The sequence below is a fragment of the Gorilla gorilla genome, chromosome 21 (assembly GCF_029281585.2).
Source record: "Gorilla gorilla gorilla isolate KB3781 chromosome 21, NHGRI_mGorGor1-v2.1_pri, whole genome shotgun sequence".
Lineage (NCBI taxonomy): Eukaryota > Metazoa > Chordata > Mammalia > Primates > Hominidae > Gorilla > Gorilla gorilla.
In genome coordinates, this window is record NC_073245.2 from 30695929 (window position 1) to 30718613 (window position 22685).

General features: G+C 42.6%; 1 protein-coding gene across 7 annotated transcripts in view; it reads right to left on the reverse strand.

Moving 5' to 3' along the window:
- Positions 1-21999, reverse strand: part of RALGAPA2 (Ral GTPase activating protein catalytic subunit alpha 2) — a 325720-nt gene extending 303721 nt beyond the window's left edge. For 5 of the 7 annotated variants that reach the window (XM_063702324.1, XM_055373508.2, XM_055373511.2 and 2 more), the window contains exon 1: positions 21707-21991. In XM_063702324.1, coding sequence (XP_063558394.1) covers positions 21707-21812 — 106 coding nt within the window. In that variant the 5' untranslated portion in view covers positions 21813-21991. Of the gene's footprint in view, positions 1-21706 lie in introns of all 7 variants that reach the window. The other 2 variants (XM_055373507.2, XM_055373512.2) reach the window with 2 other exon arrangements.
- Positions 22000-22685: the final 686 nt, after the last annotated feature.

Genomic DNA, 22685 nt, shown 5'->3' on the forward strand with positions numbered 1-22685 from the left:
CCCCTCAGCACACTGCTTCCTTGCAGTCTGCCTGGTAAGGCTTTTGTCTTCCTCCTACACTCACATACCACCAAGCCTAAGATGAGATAGGTGGCCCCCTTGCTCCCCACTGCAATCTCCAGACCATTCTGGTCCTTCCCTCACACACAGAGTGCTCCTCTGCTGCTCACACCATCTACCTCCAACTACATCTGTACCAACTTTCACTGACTGGAGTTGCACAATATTTCCCACATCCCAAGACATTCTACCGAAGATTCCAGGGCCCGACTATCTTTCAGTATATTACTAGCACTGTCTTCACTCCTGGTGGTTTCAACATTTATATATATGATGCCTGACTCCCCCATTTCTAATGAGGTTGTCCTCTACCCTACCTCTGCCGCCCACACCCACAGCCAGATCCTAGACCTGATGGTTACTTACAATCTCCCCACCTGCAAGCCTCAGTTTCAAGAAATCCACTCTCTCATCACCCGCTATTTCTTATCTTTCCCGCCCACTCCTTCTGGAACCTTAAGTCCAACAACTCTTCAACCTTACTGGGTCCTTGAATCCAATAACCCCACCATCTTGTCACTATCTCTGATGCCCCTCAAGTCCTCACTTCCTTTCTTTCTCAATTTAACTTCCACAGTTCCTCTTTTTAGTCAGTCATTTCACTGTCCTTCAACCCCTCTGCCTCTTTCTCCCTCTAACGTATTCACACAATAAAACCCCAGTCTCAGTTTCAACCTGATTCAATTGAAAGTATTTATCAGATATTAAATATTTAATGCATGTGAAAAAAACCAGTTTTGTATATACGTAATTTATGATGTATAATAAAACAAACACCTTAAATCACCCACCCAACAAAAGCATCCAGTCCAATCAGGCTTTGACACCACTCCCTGACACTGCGCTAAGGAGTTCCACACCGCTAATCCAATGGCCAATTTTCACTTCTCTCCAGGGCCAATAGCGGATACCCATGTAATCTGTGCCCAAGCACCACTAGCCTGGTCCATCAGAAGGAAGGGGAGCCTAGAACCCTGACATAAAACTTCTGGATGTATGTTGGGGCCTAAAGTGTATATTCCTATTCCAAGTGATACAGTTTGGATATTTGTCCCCTCCAAATCTCTTGTTGAAATCTGATCCCCAGTATTGGAGGTGGGGCCTGGTGGAAGACATATGGATCATGGGGGTGGATTCCTCATGAACATCCTGGTGCTGTCCTTACAGTAATGAGTGAGTTCTCTATTAGTTCCCATGAAAACTGATTGTTACAAAGAGGCTGGCACCACCTCCTCTCTCTTATCATGTGACGCCCACTCCCCTTTGCCTTCTACCATGAATGGAAGCTTCCTAAAGCCCTCAAAAGAGGAAGATGCTGGTGCCATGTTTCTTGTATAGCCTGCAAAACCATGAGCCAAATAAACTTCTTTTCTTTATAAATTACCCATTATTCCTTTATAGGAACACAAAGGGACTACGACCATAGGAAATGAAACAAAGTCATCTTTTAGCTCCACTGACAGGTTTGTTTCTTACATACAATTACAGCCATGTTGTACATACTAGTTTAAATTATAAAAAAATTTTCCATAAATATATATTCAAAAATTTATCATAACTGACCATTTATTTCCACAAACATTCTTCATAGTATTTTAAACTAAAAACTGAGAGCAGCCTGGAGCAGACACTGTTGCTTTCTCTCCAGCTCCTTCACCTCACCCACCAACCACAAACAGACCCTCCCTCTTCCTAACAGAGCCTCCATTTGCTCAGGGATCTCCTCCTCCACAAAGCAGTGCCCCTCTCGGAAGCTGGCCTGTTCGCAGCCCCAGAGGGAGGACCTGATACTGCTGAGCCAATTATGGTGGCAACATGCTCCTTGCCAGTGACTCAAGCCTGTGACCCAATGCTGGTCAATACAAAACAATAGAAAGTCTGATGAAGATAGCTGAGAAAAGCTTTACTGATTTTAAGGAAGAAGTGTCCCTTTTTTTCCTGCCTTTGGATATCATTCTATCTGGGTGCAATGGCTGTGGGCATTTTGCCACCCTGAGGACAAACCTGCCACACTAAGGATAGCAAAGCCAAGAGGTGGAAAGCATCTGGACTGTCAACATCACCGAACTCATGAATTAGCCAACTCTGGGGCCTCCCTGCCTTGGGACCTCTTTTTATAGGAGAAAGAAATTCTTATTACTTGCTTATATTTGAGTTTTTTGTTACTTACAACCAAAAATATCCTTGTAGGCAGACACCTGAAATAAAATTTGCCAATTCCAACAGGAAACAAACACTAGTGTCAACTGAAAAGATCACAGAAATTATAATATTAATCCTACTTCATTTCTGAAGGCATATTGTTTTCATTTCTTTATTCCTATAAAGTAAACCAGATGTAGAACATCAAATTCTTAGAAATCAGATAAATAGTAACACTCCGTTATCCAGGAGTGATAGTCCTTGTGTAAAAGTAATTCTGTATAAAGATATAGTCCAAATACTTAGCGTTAAAGTTTTTAAAAGTAGAGCTATTTTTACTTAACATTTTTGACACACGTTTCTCAAATACAGGATTCTAAAACTTTGTTTTTAACAGATATCAAATACCAATATAATAAAACACACTATAGAAACTGATATCCAAATCAAATGTGAGTTATATTACATTTTAATATATTTATCTATCAGGAATCAAGTTTCATCAGACATTTTAAAGTCAATGCACACTTGGACCTCCTTTTCTTGATCTGAATTGGAGCTAGCCTACATTATAATCAAAATCACTCCTGAGGGGAAAAGTTGGAGACAGAAATAAAATGACTACAGCCTAGGAGCTGTAGTCACCTCTACCCCTCTAACTAAGGAGGCAGGAAAGTGATGAGGAGAGTGTTTACAGCTGTCGAATAACGTCTCATGTCAAATAATTATGATTAACAGTAATAACAGCTCACAAAACAGCTTTGTATACATTGACTCAACCTCCAACAACCACAGGATGGTGGGTACCATTCTTACCCCCACTAGAAAGGGTAGGTCACTGCCAAGACTCGAACCCAGACAGTCAGGCTCCCATACTGTTCACCCGATTAAGTGTAATACTAATAGAAAGTTGGCCAGGCACGGTGGCTCACACCTGTAATCCTAGTACTTTGGGAGGCTGAGGCCTGCAGATCACTTGAGCCCAGAGTTCGAGACCAGCCTAGGTAACATGGGTGAAACCCCATCTCTACAAAAAATACAAAGGTTAGCGGGACATGATGGCATGTGCCTGTAGTCCCAACTACTTGGGAGGCTGAGATGAGAGGATGGCTTGAGCCTGGGATGTGGAGGTTGCAGTGAGCCATGATTGAGCCACTGCACTCCAGCCTGGGCAACAGAGCTAGACGTTGTCTCAAAAAAATGAAAAATAAAATTTCAAAAAAGATACCGTAACTTTAAAAAAAAAGTGAGGGAGGAGGTTAAGGGAAGCATGCCTGGAAATATATTTTGTTTTATTTTGTTGTAAAACAAAAAGAACACAGGAGAGATATGGTACAAGTCACAGAACTTAATAGTTATTAAATACAAAAGTACACCCACAAGTTGGTTTGTTTAAAAAGTACACCAGAGCCAGTTTGCAAGTGGAATGACCTTCCTCCTAGACAGTTCAAAATGGTGGCATTTCTGTGAAATTAACTCAGTAAAGACTGAAGTGGCTTTCCCCAAGGAACCCTCTTTACCTCCAGGAAATCATCATATTATCCCAGCTTGTGAGCAGCCTCCAATATTGTCATCTCTTCTGTGTCCCTAACACAAGAAACCGAAGGCCCTTCTGGTCACTGGGCAGTCACTCACAGGCACACAATCTGCTAACAGCATGTGAAGGCCTGAAACTCATGACCTGAAGGATGGGTGATAGGGAATTTTGTTATAGGAGTCCAGTGGAACACACTACAGCCATTGAAGTCTTATGTAATTCTTCACTTACTGATGTGGAAAAATATCCAAGGCTTTAAGTCAAAAACACAGTGTTAGACCATGCAGATGACTATTCATGTAAAACCGTGTTTGTGTGTGTAAGCGAGGCAGGTGCAGGGAAGAGAGAGAGAAAGGAATGCACCCAAGCAAGAGCCAGCCTGGAAAGCACATTCACCAGGATTTCAGTAATGCTTGGCAGGGGACTGCAGAATTTGAGAACCCCTTGATACCTAAATTATTTTTCATATATTCGTATTATCCAAATGTGTATAATGAGTATGTAAAATTGTAGAACCAGAAAAAGCTATAAAGCTGTTTTGGGGGATACTTCCAGGGCGTTCGAGAAAGGGATTTTTTTCAAAGCCTGAATATTTACCGCAAAAAATTCATCAGTCATGACACCAGGCCATACTTTTCTCCAAACCTGTCTTACTTTTCAACTTTGAAGAAACCTTAAGACCCAAACAATATATAAAAGAGTATCTTTACCAATTCTAAAATGTTGTAAAAAACAGCAAATGACTTAAATTTTCTCTGTCCAACTTTTAAATTACTCCTTCTGTAACAGCACATACATGGTACATAATGCCTTAGAATGACCTAGTTATCTGGAGGAGCTTTGCTGTCTTTGTGTTTCTCTAGACATCATTCACTGAAAAGGATAAAAAATAATAGAACTGGGCAGAAAGACATTTCTCTGTCCAGCCATTCAGCAGCTAGCACTGAGTAGGCATGAGCAAATGTTTGACACTTTTGAATGCAAAGATGTGATGAAATTTCCAGTCACAATGAGACCCATTCCCAAGACCTGGGAGCCTTAGTCCATATGAGTCAACCTTTCCTTGTTGTGCTTAAACCTGACGCTGACTGACTGTCAACTGACAGAACAGAAGCTTCTTCATAGCAGACTATAAAAGTGCTAAAGACCTGGTTTATGCTCAGAAATAATGTCTCTGGAAGAATACAAATGATTGTCCTCCTGTATGTAGCTAACCTAATACTGTCATATTTTGAAACACCACAGCCACCTTTCTGAGTAAGACATAAGGTTCAGTTAGCAACACTGGTTCATAGAATTACATCTTTGCAATTAACACTGAGCCAAAGATCAAGATTCCCTCAGGTCTTTCCATTGAGAAAAGACCAACATAAAGCACAACTGGGGTCCCAATTTGGGTGGATATCTGATGTGGAGCCAATCTGCAGTGTTTGCTGCCTTTTGCAACCATTCATATTAAATTGTTGTTGTACTGACCCATCAACATTTTTCTGGTCTCATTCTTTTCCAGCCACTGACAGATCTCCTTTTTTTTTTTTGTCAGCATCAGGGGCACTTTTTAATGTGCCTGCTCTCTGCCTGTCAGTAGATTTGGGGATAACAGCAAGCCCGTCTCCATATTGTTACAAGCTCAGGCCACTGTGTGGGCCCATTACATGGCCCAATGTACTCCAGCTTTCCTGTCCCACTGGCCACAAAGTGTTTCCGTCCTGTCTTCTCATCACTACTCGCTGCTGCAGTAAGGAGGGACACAGGCTGCCTGTCCCCATCTTCCTTAACACCTTTGCTTGCTACAGATTCCACAGCCACTCATTCCTCTTCTCTGGCACTTCTTTCTCTCTCTTCCCTCTTCTCTTGTCTGCCTCCAGTCACTGGTCGGTTTTTGGGCCAAAGATCTGACCTTTTATAAAGTAAGCCAAAGAAAGCTTTGTTACAAAGCTTGTGGTCAGAAAACCAATCTCTGGCAAGCTAACCAAGCAAGTGTAGTCTCTATGAGGGAACCACATTGATTCCTTTACACCTAAAGGTCAGTTCAGATCACTCCTCTGCTCTTAGCTTCACTGGAGTGCTCCATCTTATCTTACTTAGAGTAACATCCCAAGTCTTTGGGATGCCAAAGTTCCACGCCATCTTATACCTATTTCCCCTCTCCCACCCCTGCTCCTTTCCCAGTTCCTTCTATCCTCCACCCCTCCACCCCTATTGACTTCCATGAGATTTCCAGTCTATTTATGACTCAGATCCTGGTACTTACTGTTCCTTCTGCTTAGAACACTATTCCCCAAAAAAAATCACAAAGCTGCTCCCTTGCTTAACCCAGGTCTCAGTCCAAACCTCCCTTCAGAGAGGCCTTCCCTGACCCCAATATCTAAATAAGCATACACATACCCTTATCAAGCTTAATTTTTCTATCATCATTACCTGAAATTGTATCATATATTTGTTATTTGGTTTTTTTGTTCTTGATTTTTAGAGATGGGGTCTCAGTGTGTTGGCCAGGTTGGTCTTGAACTCCTGGCCTCAAGCAATCCACCTGCCTGGGCCTCACAAAGTACTAGGACTACAGGCATGAGCCACTGCACCCAGCCTGTTATTTATTGTCCATCCACCCTAATAGAATGAAAGTCCCATAAGTGCTAGGGCTTCATCTGCGAATAGCAGACACTCAGTCACTATATGTGGAATGACTTTAAAAACAGTGGAAATAGTCTAAGCCATGTAGACTTAAAGAGTGGTCAATCCCATTTGTTAAAAGGGCAACACTTTACTTCCATCAAACTAGAAAAATAATCCTCTCACTTGAGCCTGGGAGATCAAGGCTACAGTGAGCTGTGATCACACCACTGCACTCCAGCCTGGGTGACAGAGTGAGACCTCCATCTCAAAAAAAAGTTTTTAATTAAAAAAATAGAAAAATAATCCTCAAATATGACTCCCATAATCTTAAATAGAATTTACAGAATGTCATCTAAGGTTTGCTCAATGTTTTATGATTATTAGCACAAAAGTCAATGAACGTCATGTGGTACAAATGGGGGTGGGCAGAGCTATAAGCAGTTCTGTTGTGGGAGGTAATGTGCCAGAATGCCTTTCCTCTACTTTCTCGGAAAGACAGGAGCCAGAATGAGGTTCTATCTCTAGGAACAGGACAAGTGATCCAGGCTGACCAATCACAGTACCCTATCTCCCTCACCCAGTGATTGGTACAGGAATGGGTACAGGCCCTAGGGGAGTGGCCACACTCCTCTCAAGGGTTACTAGCTGCCAGGACATGTCAGGCTGGCAATGCTAGAGACCACCACACCTGTTCCTGGCAGAGTTGGCCTGAGAATGAAGCAGAAGCACAGAAAACAAAAACACGGAACCAAAGGTAGAGACAATTTTCCACCAAGCTGGGAGGTGGGAAAAGAGAGTGGATATGAGACTGGGTAAGTACCCTGACCACATCCCTGTGGACAGTCATCTCTAAAGCCAAATGCTCCCTTAGACTGTTTAGTTACGTATGTCATTAAATCCTCTTTGGCATGGGTTTCTGCCACTTGCAACCTAAAGTCCTAAGAATTACAAATACAAATGTACTCAACATATACTACCCTCCTGGTGGAGCAGAATAATTAAGAAAAGAAAAGAAAAAAAAAGCCTAGTCTGGTTAAACATATACATACAGGTGGCTGTCAAGAGCTGGGGAGAGGAGGGAATAAGGAGTGAATGCTTAATGGTTAGTTTTCCAGGGGTGATGAAAATGTTTTGGAAGAAGATAGAGGCAGCAGTTGCAAAATGCTGTTAATGTATTAAGCACCACTGAATTGTTTACTTTTAAATGATTTTTTTTTTTTTTTGAGACAGAGTCTCACTCTGTCGTCCAGGCTGGAGTGCAGTGGCTCAATCTCGGCTCACTGCATCCTCCACCTCCTGGGTTCAAGGTTTTTGGTTCTTGGTTTCTTTGTTTTGTTTTGTTTTGTTTGAGATGGAGTCTCACTCTGTCACCAAACTGGAGGGTAGTGGCACGATCTTGGCTCACTGCAACCTCCATATCCCGGGTTCAAGTGATTCTCCTGCCTCAGCCTCCCAAGTAGCTGGGATTACAGGCACCCACCACCACGCCCGACTTATTTTTGTATTTTTAGTAGAGTATTTTGTATTTTTAGTTTTACCATGTTGGTCAAGCTGGCCTCAAACTCCTGACCTCAGGTGATCTGCCCACCTCAGCCTCCCAAAGTGCTGGGATTACAGGCGTGAGCCACCGTGCCTGGTCTAAAATGATTAATTTTATGTTATGTGAATTTCACATCAATAAAAAAAAATTAACAGTCAAACAATGCTGCAAAGCACTTCTTGATGGTAGAATAGGCTTTTGCGAAAGAGGAAACTGGGTCAAATGGGATATACATTTCAAAGATCATTGATCTGTATTAACAAATGACTTTTCAGAAAGATTGTTCCAAGTTACAGTCCTATCAAAAATGGAGAGAGCTTACACAGTATACTATCATCAGAGAAAAAAGACAACAGCAAATTTGCTAATATAATGGATGAATATATTTTAATCTCTAAGTTTATATATTTAGATTACTAGTGAGGAATAAACACTGAAAACATTCTTATGGGTCTTGGCATTTGTCCATTTGCAATTTACATATACATATATTTTGAACATTTATTTATCACAATTTTTCTGGTTAATTACACGTAGTTTTTTATGTATTATGTATGTAACTATTTCTCCTCTTATAAATTTCAAATATTTTTCCAGTTCATTATTTACTTTTTACTTCAGTTAAAGGTGATGTGTCTGTTTCTTTCTATATTTATTTATTTTAGGAGCAGGAAAAGAGAAATGGAACAATTCTTTCCAAAATAAATATTTGCAATATGACACACAGACAAAGACACAGACACATGTTGAGGAAGACTAGAGGATATTTTACTTCCACTCCAGGAGTTCAGCATAAGCTATACCACGTCAAGCCTAACTGGCCAAATGCATCCTCATCTTATTAGATACTATAGAGTCCATGGAATAGAGAGAAAGTCTGCACTGTTTACACCAGGAATATGACCAGACAGAAATAAAACATGGTAATCCCTAACAGAAGTTGTAAAGAAGCAATGTATGTCTTCAGTTCCCCTCTCTTCCATGCAGTTCTGAAAACACTATCAAAGATTTCATTTAAAAAATTTTCCAAATAACCCCATTTAAAAAATGGGCAGACATGAACAGATATGTCACAAAAGAAGACATACAGGCGGCCAACAAACATATAAAAAAATGCTCATCATCACTAATCATCAAAGAAATGCAAATCAAAACCACAATGAGATACCATCTCACACCAGTCAGAATGGTTATTAAATAGTTAAAAAAAATGACAGATGCTGGGGAGGCTGTGGAGAAAAGGGAACACTTATACACTGTTGGTGGGAATGTAAATTAGCTCAGCCAATGTGGAAAGCAGTTTTGAGTTTCTCAAAGAACTTAAAACAGAGTTACCATTTGACCCAGCAATTCCATTACTGGGTATATACCCAAAGGAAAAATAAATCATTCTACCAAAAAAAACACATGCACTCATATGTTCATCGCCATGCGATTCACAACAGAAAAACATGGAATCAACCTAACTGCCCATTAGTGGTGGATTGGATAAAGAAAATGTGGTACATATACACCATGGAATACTACACAGCCGTAAAAAAGAATGAAATCATGTCTTCTACAGCAACATGAATGCAGCTGGAGGCCATAAACCTAAGCGAATTAATGCAGGAACTGAAAACCAAATACCATATGTTCTCACTTGTAAGTGAGAGCTAAACACCAAGCACAAGGGGACATAAACATGGCAATAAGAGACACCGTACACTACCTAGAGGGGGGATGGAGGGAGTGGGGTATGAGTTGAAAAACAACCTATTGGGCACTATGCTCACTATGTGGATGACGGGATCCATACCCCAAATCTCAGCATCACACAACATACCCACGTAACAAACCTGCACATGTACCCCCTGTACCTAAAATAAAAGTTGAAATGTAAAAAAACAATTTCCTCACTAGCTATAACAGGTCTTTGATTGGGGGATGGGGTGGGGAATGTGACTCAGTTTTGGTTTTTATAAATTTAAAACTTTACAATAATGTCTCTCTAATTTTGTTCTCATGAAAGACTATCTGGGGAATTTGCCTAAGCCTGCCCTTGCCAACGGCTCTCCAGCATTACTGCCCCTCTTTCCCCCAAACCCCATCAAGGTTTATGAACACCAATCTCTTCTCCCTTTGGTCCACAGAAATAGTCCTTTCTTATATCTATTCCCCTTAGAATCCAAGGGATTGGTCTGATAATGAATGTGTGTAAACAAAGGAGATTAGAGAATTCATTTGGGAGAAACCACCACTCTTAATTCATGATCTTGAATCATTAATTTAATGTTGGGAACTTCTGACTGATGAAAACAAGCCTTTGCGGCAGGAAGGCTTTCGGGAATTGTTTAAGCCATGACGGACCAGCTCTACTCCCCAGTAGACTTAGATCTAGCTATTCTGAAATCACATTTTTGGTTGTTGTGGGTTTTTTTAAAAAAGTTACTTATTCTAAACTAAGATTGCAAGCTCTGGTGTGCCTAGTGCTATGCACGATGTCTGCCACGTAGTTTGTGTTGGACATATAACTGCTGAATAAATAAAGGAACTTGAGCCAGCTCCCTGGGTTCAAATGCTGATTCTGCACTCACTGGATGTGTAACCTTGAACAAGGTTCTTAACCTGTCTGTATCTCATGTGTAAAATAGGGATAATGATATTCCCTATCTCTTTGGGGCAGATTAAATGCATTAATAAATGTAGAAATATTTAGGGCACTGTTCAGCACATAAAAAGTACTAAATAAATATTATTATTATTCCAAATAAGGGAGTAAGTTACCAACAGAAATCAAGATGAAAAAGAAGCTGCTCAGGTTCTCTATGTACTTATCATTTAGTGGGAAAGAACACGGATAAGGCATGAACACAAATAAACATGGTGTGGGCCGGGCGCGGTGGCTCACGCCTGTAATCCCAGCACTTTGGGAGGCCAAGGCGGGCAGATCACGAGGTCAGGAGTTCAAGAAGAGCCTGGCCAACATGGTGAAACCCCATCTCTACTAGTAATACAAAAAAATTAGCCGGCACATGCCTGTAATCCCAGCTACTGAAGAGGCTGAGGCAGGAGAATTGCTAGAATGGGGGAGGTGAAGGTTGCAGTGAGTGGAGATTGTGCCATTGCACTCCAGCCTGGGCGACAGAGCAAGACTTCATCTCAAAAAATAAATAAATAAATAAGCATGGTGCGGCCAGGCGCAGTGGCTGACACCTGTAATCCCAGCACTCTGGGAGGCTGAAGTGGGTGGATCACAAGGTCAGGAGTTTGAGACCAGCCTGGCCAAGATGGTGAAACCCCGTCTCTACTAAAAATACAAAAATTAGCCAGGCGCGGCGGCAGGTGCTTGTAATCCTAGCTACTCGGGAGGCTGAGGCAGGAGAATCGCTTGAACCTGGGAGGCAGAGGTTGCAGTGAGCCAAGATCGCACCACTGCACTCTAGCCTGGGCGACACAGCAAGACTCCATCTCAATAAAAGAAAAAAAAGAAAGAAAGAAAGAAAAGAAAAGAAGCATGGTGCAAAGCCAAAGGCCATTAATACCAAACAAAAGCTACAAAGTGCTGTGGGAATTCTGAGAAGAGATACATTCAGGGCAAGAGGATGAAGAAAGCCCACATGGAAGATAAAAAGTGTTGGCAATGTCTCCTGGAAAAACTGTAGATGGCAGGATGGACAACACCATCCAGGAAATGGATGGTAGATTAGTGTGGGTTCTCTGAGAAGTAGAGGCCAAGACAGGATTAGACATGCAAGAGATTTATTGGGGAAAATGCCCATGAAGGATAAATGAGAAGGAGCTGGTGAAGGCAGGGAGAGGATTTAGACCACGATGCAGGTCTGACCCCTGGGAAGGAGAAGGGGAATGAAGGAAGGTTGAGTAGGAAGTGTCAGACTTCAACATAGGTCTGAGAAGGTCTTAGGCCAACAGGAAGTCCTCAAGCCAAAGTGGCCCTTCAGAGGCATCTGAAGTGTGCAGAACAGGCAGCATTAATACTCCTGCAGTGCTCAGTAATGGGCTAAGAGCTTCCCAAGGGAAACTAAGCTTTGGCTCAAAATTGGTAGATTCAGGGAGCAGCAGCTGGGGCCATCAGTCAATCATGCTCCCCACAACAGGAGAAGCAGCACATTCTTATGGCTCTCATAGTCAGGCACAAGCAATGTCACAAGTACCATGCTTGTACTTTCAGGCATGGTTAAGGTTCAATGAATATGTGTCATCACCTGAAATCAAATAACAATATCCATGGGCTCCTGAACTTTATCAAAAGGGATTTTTTTAACTTAACCATAATTGTAATATCAAATTTTGATTACTACTTTGTCCAGGCATGGTGGCTCAGGCCTGTAATCCCAGCAGTTTGGGAGGCCGAGGCGGACGAATCACTGGAGGCGAGGATTTCAAGACCAGCCTAGCCAACATGGTAAAACCTTGTCTCTACTAAAAACACAAAAATTAGCTGGGCATGGTGGCACAAGCCTGTGATCCCAGCTACTCAGGTGGCTGAGGCATGAGAATCACTTCAACCCAGGAGGCAGAGGTTGCAATGAGGCGAAATTGCACCACTGAACTCCAGCCTGCGTGACAAACCAAGACTCCATCTCAAAAAAAAAAAAAAAAAAAAAGATTACAACTATTTTTAAAATAGCTGTGGCTTCAGTTTCTAAAACAACATAAAAGACATAAAATGGTTATGAAACATCACTTTTCTGAAAATTAAGGCTAAAACCCTGAATTGAGGATTCAGAATGAACTCAGAAACTAATCTACTAAGAATCTATATGGTAAATCCTTTAAATGACATAATCTCTCTAAAATTCCTATTTTAACTTTATCAAATTCTCAATTGCCAGATTTTACTAGTGGATTCTGGATCCTCTCACCTGAAAATGCTATTTGTATTGACACATCCAGGAGGCTTTAACTATGTAAAAATAACCTGTATTAGAGACCACCTAAAATACATTCACAAATAGATATTTAATAAATTTCTTTTATAATTAATATGAACTGATTGCTTAAGGTAGTAATTTGATTAAATGAGACTATGAGAAGACATTTTGCAAAAGTGTAAACTGGTACATGAATAAGAGATATCAACAGAGTTACATTTTATATGCGGTTAAGTCACAAGAAAGGCAAAAGTAGAAAAAATTAAAATGATCCTTTAACTCTGGAGTCATACCCAGCAGGGGGATGTTCTCACAATGAAAGGCATAAAGGAAAGAAGACTATGGACGACATGGCGGGTTCCTATGTCCCACCTTAGGTCCACTCTAGGGCACATGTTCATTGAGTGGAAGGGCACACAACATCTGTGCTACTTAAACTGGCCTCATTCTGTATAGATTTTCCGCCTTCTTGATGAATATTTAACATAAACGTTAAATGCATTTTTCAGTCACTCCCTAAGGAAAAAAAACAAAGCCTTCCAGATAACAGATGTCCTTTTTTTAAGAGGTTATGTGGCACAGAAGAGGGAGCAAGACATATTCAAGTTCCTATCACCACATGAGTAAGAAAACTGGCTCAGCAAATGACTTCACCTGTTACCTTCACAGAGGGGACAGAAGCCATGGTGTGAGAACCCCCTCCATGTCCCCATCATCTAGCACCCCATTCCTGCTTCTTTCAAGTGGCCTTAGAGGAAGAGGTGTCCCTCTTGTTAAGCCTGATCTCCCACCCCAGGCTCTCAATCTCACTGCAGATCACACCGTTCTGCATTATTATCCCCCGTTTCTTCAGTTTTGCTCTTCATTAGCTACTTCTCCTATATAAACTCAAATTCCTCCAGTTCTAAAAAAATATAAAAGTCAAATCTCCATATACACAAACACCTCCATGTTAGGTACTCTTTGAACTCCAAGACCCAGAAATATGACTCAAGCTAGTTAACATGTTACCAGTTCCTGCAACTGAGCAGCTCAAGATGGTCCTGGCAAAGACATGGCCAAACCCAGGACTCACGGGCTTCCTCTCACTCTCCACCTCTCTATTGTCATTCCCTCTGAGAGTAGGATTCAATTTAAGGCACATGCTCCCCACATGGTGGGAAAAACAAATGCCAGCAGCCCAGACTATATCTTCAGGGCTTGCAATCCAAAGGAAGGGAGCTCTCTCTCTCCCAGCATCTATGTTTCAAATCTCAGAGGAGAATGGGATTCTCAGACACTAAATGGGAAGAGATAGGATGTGGCTCCTCTTCTGCTTAAAACCCTTCACTGGAGTCCCAACATCTACTTACGCCACAGGATAAAAGCCATTGTGCACTTAACTCCTTGGTGCTACACACCATTACCTTTGCACAAGCTCCTCTCTCTACAGAACCCTCATCCCCAACTTGTCCATCTGGTAAAATCCTTTATCCATTATTCAAAACCTACCTCAGACCTAAGCTCCCTAAAGAAGCACTGGCTGGTGTCTCCAGGAGGCCTTGCTGCTGTTCCTCCTCTGCACCTGTGCCCACCTCTATGGTTCCACCACACTCCTCTGTGCCACTCAAAACCCTCACGGTAAATTTCATTGTTTACATGGCTATTTCTCCTACCAAACCATAAATCCTGGGCTTGTGCCTTATTAACATCCAAACACAGACTTACTTATATCAGGCATGCACGCAAGCACATACTTACTCACACAGTCTTTAAAACAATGTTTGTGACTTGATTTTTGTTGTTGTTGATACAGGGTCTTGCTCTGTCACCTAAGCTGGAGTGCAGTGGCATGATCAAGGTTCACTGTAGCCTTGACCTTCTGGGCCCAAGTGATCCTCCAGCCTCAGCCTCCCGAGGAGCTGGGACCACAGCACATGCAACCATACCTAGCTAATTTCTTCATTTTTTTGTAGAGAAGGGGTCTCACTATATTGCCCAGACTGGTGCTGAACTTCTGGGCTGATCCTCTCACTTAACCCTTGCAAAGTGTTGGGATTACAGCCATGAGCAATTGCACCCAGCTTGATTTTTTTTTAATTCAAGTACAAGAATAGTTGTTTAATACCTTATATTCGTTATTCTTAATTTCACAGAACAATAATTTACATGCCTTCTTTTAAAAAATTTTTAAAATTCAAATTGAAACAACTTGCTATTTTGAAAGTCAAGTTTTTTTTTTGTTGTTATTGTTTTGTTTTGTTTTGTTTTGTTTTTGAGAGTCTTACTCTGTTGCCTAGGCCGGAGTGCAGTGGTGCAATCTCTGCTCACTGCAACCTCCACCTCCCAGGTTCAAGCAGTTCTCCTGCCTCAGCCTCCCGAGCAGCTGGGATTACAGGCACGCGCAACCACGCCTGGCTAATTTTTGTATTTTTACTAGAGATGGTGTTTCACCATGTTGGCCAGGCTGGCCTTCAACTCCTGACCTCGTGATCTGCCCACCTCGGCCTCCCAAAGTGTTGGGATTATAGGCGTGAGCCACCACACCCCGCCAAGTTTTTTTTAAATAAAAAATTCTCTATAGTTTTATATTGATATCCCGTTTGGTAACCAAAAATCAGTACTTTACATACCTAGTAAAAGTATTATGCCTGTCCACAAATACTTACAAAATAAAAATCCAAATTATAAAAGTTTACAGCAAAATATTCTAGACCTACCAATTATCTCCCTTCTCAGAGTAAAAGATGGAAGCCAACCTTTTTCAGTTATCTTAAACAAAACATCTGAGTTTGGACATTTACCCTGTGTTCACTTTTCTCACATCAGAAGTCTAGACAACCTCAAGCCTTAGAGGGATGGATGGTGTATTTGTGCTACATATACGTGTCCAAAGTTCCATTTACATTCTAGAGGTTATAAATGTAATTGATGAAAAAATAGCAAAGGAAGCATTACGACAAAATCACTTTGTACCAAATAAGGTCAACTGAGAGAGACCATACTAAGACTGCCTGAAGAGTTTGAAATTACACCTCCCAGCTTTGTTCTAGTTGTAGAATGTCCACGTGGCATTAATGTCCATGCAAATATTTATCACCTGCTAGGCCTGCCAAGGTTACAGGGAAGGCAATGAACACTAAAACACCGGAGGAGATTGTTTATCGTCTGCCCATGCTCAAATCAAATATGATAATCCCAAGTCTCCCTAGAAAAATGCAGAAAAATGGACCAGAAAGAGAGAGGCCAACATCACAGCAACATTTTTGGGAGGCATGCAAAAACTGTTGTGATTTTCTTTCTATGTTATCATTCATTCTACTAGATAAATACATTTTCTGATATGGAAATTTCCTTTTGAATCAGATAACTAGCAGAAGCATAACATGGCCTTCATAATCAGATAAGTATCAGCTTTCCCACTTGCTGGCAGACAAGTAGCTATTCTCACTGAGCTTCAGTTTCCTCAGCTGGGGATAGGAACACTTCCTTTGTCACAGTTGCAAAAAGATTCAATGATGTCATGATGATAATAACCAATAAAACTAAATATATGATAGCATTCTATCATTTCATTAAGATCCAGATCCCATGTCCCACAACTCCCCAGACACGCCACTTGGATCTTGCCTTTTCTTAAACTCAACATGTAGAACACCAAACTCGTCTTCCCCGTCCTTGCCCAGGATCCCTTCCCCCTTCCCAATTGTTCTCACTCTGTAGATGACACTCCTATTATCCCAAATACCTACCACCAATTATCAAATTATAAAAAGGTGTTTATTGGTAGTCAGACTACAGTGAAAATGGCAGCCTCAATCCTTGCTGCTAGCAGGGCCAATGGAGCAACACTTAGAAAAGCACTGTGAATCAAGTCATCGAATGTTCAAACCCAGCAATCTTACTTCACTAAAATCTAAGGAAATATCGAAAAAGCTGCTTCTCAAGATGTTTACTGCAGTATTACTTCTATCAGGAAAAGGGAAGCAAGAAAAAAAAGGAAAGAAGGAAGGAGAAAAAAGAACAAAATTTCACAATCCAGGAAATGGTAGGCTAAATTATGGGATATGGTCTCAATAAATGTTTGTACTTAAAAATGAGAGGAACAAAACATCAAAAATGCTAATGATAAAATAAAGACAACAGTTACAACTGTAAGTCAATTTGTTCCTACCTAGAGCAACATATGCACAAAAGGAACTATACGACAATGCTATGTTTTGCTCTGTTTGTATATACAGCATTTGTGAGAGACGGTTCTCTACTCTCTGGTCCAAACCCAGGTCACTTGATTTGACCTGAGTCTGACATCTGATCCCCCAGCCAGCCTCAGCTTCTGCTTGTCAGGCTACTGTTCCACTCCTTCCCCAGGACCCTACCCTACCCCTGGCCTATGCAGGACACTGTGGACATCCTCTGGGCAAGGGTCCTCAGTGTCCAACACCACACCTCGCTATGTTACTTACCATCACTGTCATGTTACTTCCACCACCAGCTCTTCCATCTTCCCCTGGTTGGAATTGACCTTCCCCTCTACTTTCCCAGATTCTAACCTTGCTATGTCCAGTGCGCAGCCACTAGTGACATATGGCTAATGAGCACTTGAAAAACAGCTAGTGTGAACTGATATGTGCTGTAAGTATACAATATACACTGAATTTCAAAAACTTCATATGAAAAAAAGATGTAAAAAATACTGATAGCATTTTATATTGATTACCTGCAGATATAATATATATTAAATACATGGAGTTAAATAAAATGCACTATTAAAATTAATTTCACCTGATTCTTTTTACTTTTTAACATGTGGTCACTAAAAAACATTAAAATTGCACATGTGGCTTATATTATATCTCTATTGGACAGAACTAGTCTAACCATTCTTTGGAACCCAGCGTAAGTAAAACGTTGATATGATTTGGCTGTGTCCCCATCCAAATCTCACCTGGAATTGTAATAATCCCCATATGTCAAGGGCCGGGTGGAGATAATTGAATCATGAGGGTGGCTTCCCCCATACTGTTCTCATGGTAGTGAATGAATCTCACAAGATCTGATGGTTTTATAAATGGGATTTCCCCTGCACAAGCTCTCTTGCCTGCCACCATGTAAGACGTGACTTTGCTTCTCATTCACCTCCTGCCATGATTGTGAGGCCTCCCGAGGCTGTGGAACTGTGAGTCAATTAAACCTCCTTCCTTTATAAATTACCCAGTCTCAGGTATGTCTTTATTAGCAGCGTGAGAACAGACTACTACAAATCTCCTTAAAGATGCCCCTATTTTTATGACATTCTTAATTATCTCTTTTGTTCTCTGAAATCCTGTAATGGATTCTACCATATACCTGACCATCTAATTACATAACACACCATAAATTTACTATTATTTTGTATCTATTCTTCTCACTACATCAATGCCAGTTCTATATCCTAATTTAGGACTCATAGTAAGCACTCAACTTTTAATTAGAATCTGGCCAGGCATGGTGGCTTATGCCTGTTAAGCCCAGCACTTTGGGAGGCTGAAGTGGGAGGATCATTTGAGTCTGTGAGCTCAAGACCAGCCTGGGCAACATGGCAAAACCCCGTCTTCTACAAAAAATACAAAAATCTGGCCAGACATGGTGGCTCACACCTGTAATCCCAGCACTTTGGGAGGCCGAGTCGGGCAGATCACCTGAAGCCAGGAGTTCAAGACCAGCCTGGCCAACACGGTGAACCCCTGTCTCTACTAAAAATACAAAAATTAGCCAGGCATGGTGGTACACACCTGTAATCCCAGCTACTCAGGAGGCTGAGGCATCAGAATTGCTTGAGCCCAGAAGGCGGAGGTTGCAGTGAGCCAAGATGGCACCACTGCGCTCCAGCATGGGTAACAGAGTGAGACTCCATCTCAAAAAAAAAAAATACAAAAATGAGCCTAGTGTGGTGGTACATGCCTGTAGCCCCAGCTACTCCAGGGGCTGAGGTGGGAGGTTACTTGAGCCAGGGAGGCCAAGGCTGCAGCAGTTGAGGCAAGGTCAAACTACTGTACTCCAGGGTGGACAACAGAGCAAGACCCTGTTAAAAAAAAGACATGGAATCTTTGCTGGAGCAATATGGTAATACGCAGGGTTTTTTGGTTTTTGTTTTGTCAACAGTGTAGGGAGAACTGGAAGTCACAGGACCTAACAGCTCTTCATTCTTCCTCTAACATAATATAAGTAAACCGTCTGCTACATGGCTTGACACGTGTCAAGCCTGCCTGTGCCTCAGTTTACCCCTCTGTAAAATAAAGTTAATCATACCAGACCAGTCTATAGCCAGGCCAAAGTATCTATGTCCAAATTGGAATTATTACCATGATACTAAGAAATACTCTACTTCCACAGCTAATTTTATGTTTCTCACCCAGTTGTTTTAAATACAGACTACTTTTTAGGAAAAGAGAACAAATTCATCACTACTATCAAAAATAAGAAAGACGGAGAAAAATTACCTATCAAAATACTGGTCCTATCCTATTAATGGTGGGAGATAAGTAATGGGAAAGAAACTGTTAAAGGCCTACTTCAAGCTGAAGTCATTTATTCATCATACTCACAATAATCCTTTAAAAAGCAAACATTACCATACCCATTTTACAAAGCAAAGAAACCGAGGTTCAAAGACAGGCTACGTAACTAGCTCAAGTCATGAAGCTGCAGGCGGCAGGGACACGCTGCAAAAACCCAAGTAAGTGGCATAATCTTTGTATACTTAAAAAAAAACTTTATTATCACTTGAAGATAAAATATATGAAAAGCAAAAGTGTTATATAAATACATACATAAAAATACAATAGTAATTACTACTCATTTCCTTCAAATAGTTTCCTTGATCTTGGCTTAATTCCTAACTTTCAGTTCAGGAGGCCTTTGTTTTCTAAGTAGACTTTTTTTCGAGTAGCAATGAAATAGAATATGTGATTAGGTAGGAACTAGTGCATTATGTACTACTTTTTAAGTCTTTAATAAATCACAGGAGCAAGTGAAAGTTTACATTAAATATTATGACTAGAATTCCTCAGACACATTTTACAAAAATCTAGTCCCTACAAAGATCACAGTAATAAACAAAGCAAACTGGGCCACTCCACTAGTAAGTATATCAACAAAAAACATACACCTAAGGAAATATAAAAGAACCTCTCCACGTTACAAAACTGAGGTCATGATGAATTCAGTGAAATGATAAAAGAAAGTTCCCTAAAATAAGACCTACACCTTAGAGTGAAACTACAATTTTACAAACTTGAAAAGAATCAACTTTCTCAGAATGGGAACAATGTACTGTGTGCTAAGAAATAACCTGATCTAGGTTTACTTGATTCTGCCTTTATAAAATGTAGCCAACTTAATCTTGCAGACCTGGACAGAACAAAAGTTTAAACGCTAAAGCACAGAAAAAGGCTCAAAGTATCAAACGCTTTAAAACACAGCTCAACTCTCCTTTATCAAAAATGTCCCTGCAGTAGGTGTTAATCAGTCACTACCAGGAACTCCACACAATGCAACCTGTGTATTGTGCAACCTGTGCGTGCATGGTATCTACAGGAAGTAGAAAATTCAGTTTACCAAGAACGCCACACTTCACTCTCCACACTTCACTCTCAAAAGTCTTGAAAACGAATCCCTATAACAGCAACTAATTTACATTTCATTTCAAACTAAACAAGTCAGTGTAACCTCAAGGAATGTGAGATTGTGAATAACTTCACTTGGCAAAATCAGGTGTGGTTTGGTTTGGCTTGGGTTCTTCTCCCCCTCAGAGGTAGAATATAAATAGAAATAATCAGCAACTTCTGATCTCATGAACAAGATCTTTATTTAAAATCTTCACACGTTAAATCATTTTATGCAATATTCTTTCAAGTGACAGACACATTACCACTAGGCGATTTTTGTGAATTTTAGGACTAAAAGACACCTGGAAGAAAACATAAGGTGTTCTTTCCTTCGCCACCAAATACACAGGCAAGTGTGTCTATAGACAGCAAAGGAGTTTTCATCCTAAAGAAAAGTTAAGACTTAGGATGTAAAAAAATACAGAAAACAAAACAGCCTAGGCGAACCAGCTACAGATCACATGCAGCAGGTGACAGGAAGCCTTGTGGACACCTCACACCCACAGGGGTGAGCTTCATCACAGGTCAACTCCAAGCCCACCTGAGCTCCTCAGAACCTCCACCTGGCAGGCCATAAACCAGAAGGTGGCAGACAGCATCACTGTCATGCCGGTAATAAAGGAGAAGCAGCCTCCCTGAACCCAAGAAAACCACCCCTCTCTCCAAGCAGGAAGAGGAGGCCCCTTCACACCAAGGACACAAAGAAACTGAAGCAGCCAGACCCAAAATAAAAATTAAATTTAAAAAGCAGCATGGGAAGACAGATGACAAATCTGTGCTGGGATCGCTTGGAATCTTGGTCTATTTGGGAGTCTCACACTCAAAAGTAAAAATAAAATTTAAAAGAGGGATGACAGAGATGAGAGCCCAGTTAGGTCTGTGCTGGGTTCACTTGGGGTCTCGGTCTACTTAGGGTCTCAGACTCAAAAATAAAATTTTAAAAATGAAAAGGGGAGGTGACAGCTCAATGTGTGCACGTGATGACCACTTGGGATCCAGTTCACTTGCTGGGAGGACAGCGGACAGGTACCTCTGTGCCCGGCCTCCAGGTTCTCCGGGAGCGCAGGCGCCCAGCGAGAACCTGGGCTAAGTTTAACTCGAGGGCGACGGGAGCAGTGCCCGAGGGCCAGGCTGCGGCTTTCTGGAAACAAAGCCCCGGGGGTCCAAGCCCAGATCCAGGGAAGGGGGTCGGACGCCCACCCATCCCCCTCCCCAGCCTCCCAGCCACCGACCCCTGCACAGAGGAGCGCCCTCCCGGCAGGTGCCCCTAACCCGGCGCCCCGACCCCCGCGCCCGGCGCGCGCCTCACCCAGCAGCGCCCGCAGGTGCTTCAGGCGGGTCAGCACGTCCTTCTTCGGGTCCAGCACCTTCTGGGTGGACTTCTTCACATCCCCGTGGCTCCTTCGGGAGAACATCCCGCGGCAGGAAGCCCGGGCCCCGCCGGCGGGGCAGTAGGCGCCTGCGCCACGCGAATCAAAGCATAGGGTCGAGGCCGGCGCGTGTCGCGCGGGCCACTCGCCGCCCCCAGCCCCGCTGCTGCCGCCGCCGCCGCCGCCGCTGCCTCAGCTGTGGCTCCAGGAAGGAGGGGCGGGCCGGTCACGGCGAGGGGCGGGGCAGGAAGGCGGTGTCGACGGGGAACCGAAGGCCCCGCCCCTCAAGAGGTGCCGGCCGGCCCCTTGGGCGCTACGCACGCGCACACAGGCCGAACTCTCCTGGCGGGACACTAGCCTGTCCGCGCCAAAACCTAGCGGGGACGCGCTCAGAGGGCCGAGAAGGCGCCTCGAATCACAAAGGAGCTTCTCTCACGCACACGTTGTACTACAAGTCCCGAGATGCACCGCGAGACAGTCCTCCAATCAGGCTGGCGGTCTTCGGCACGATGGGAGTCAGTGGGCCGGCATTGGGCACGTCGCCCCGCCCTGCCGCGGGCCGCAAGTGCTCCTGGGAAATGAAGTTCTCCAGCAGGCGACGCGCTGCGACGTCTTTTCCAGGGTCGCAGAAGCGCAGGGCGGCCTCTGTCCGTCCCCTGCCCCGGCAGCCTAGATCGCCCGTGGTTTCACTCTCCCTCCTGCGCGCCCACCCCATTTTCCTCTAGTGCAACGTGAACCACACACGCCCAAAAATCTCAGTAAGAAAAGTGTCAGGGCTTTTCAAATGCGAACTATTTTTAGGTTTAGCTTCTGGATTCACACAAGGGAGCGAGTCGAAGCCCCTCTGACCGTGCCGAAATCGCAGCTCTAATTTCACACTAAAATGAGTTGCTTTGGCACTAGGGAAGAGCGTACCCC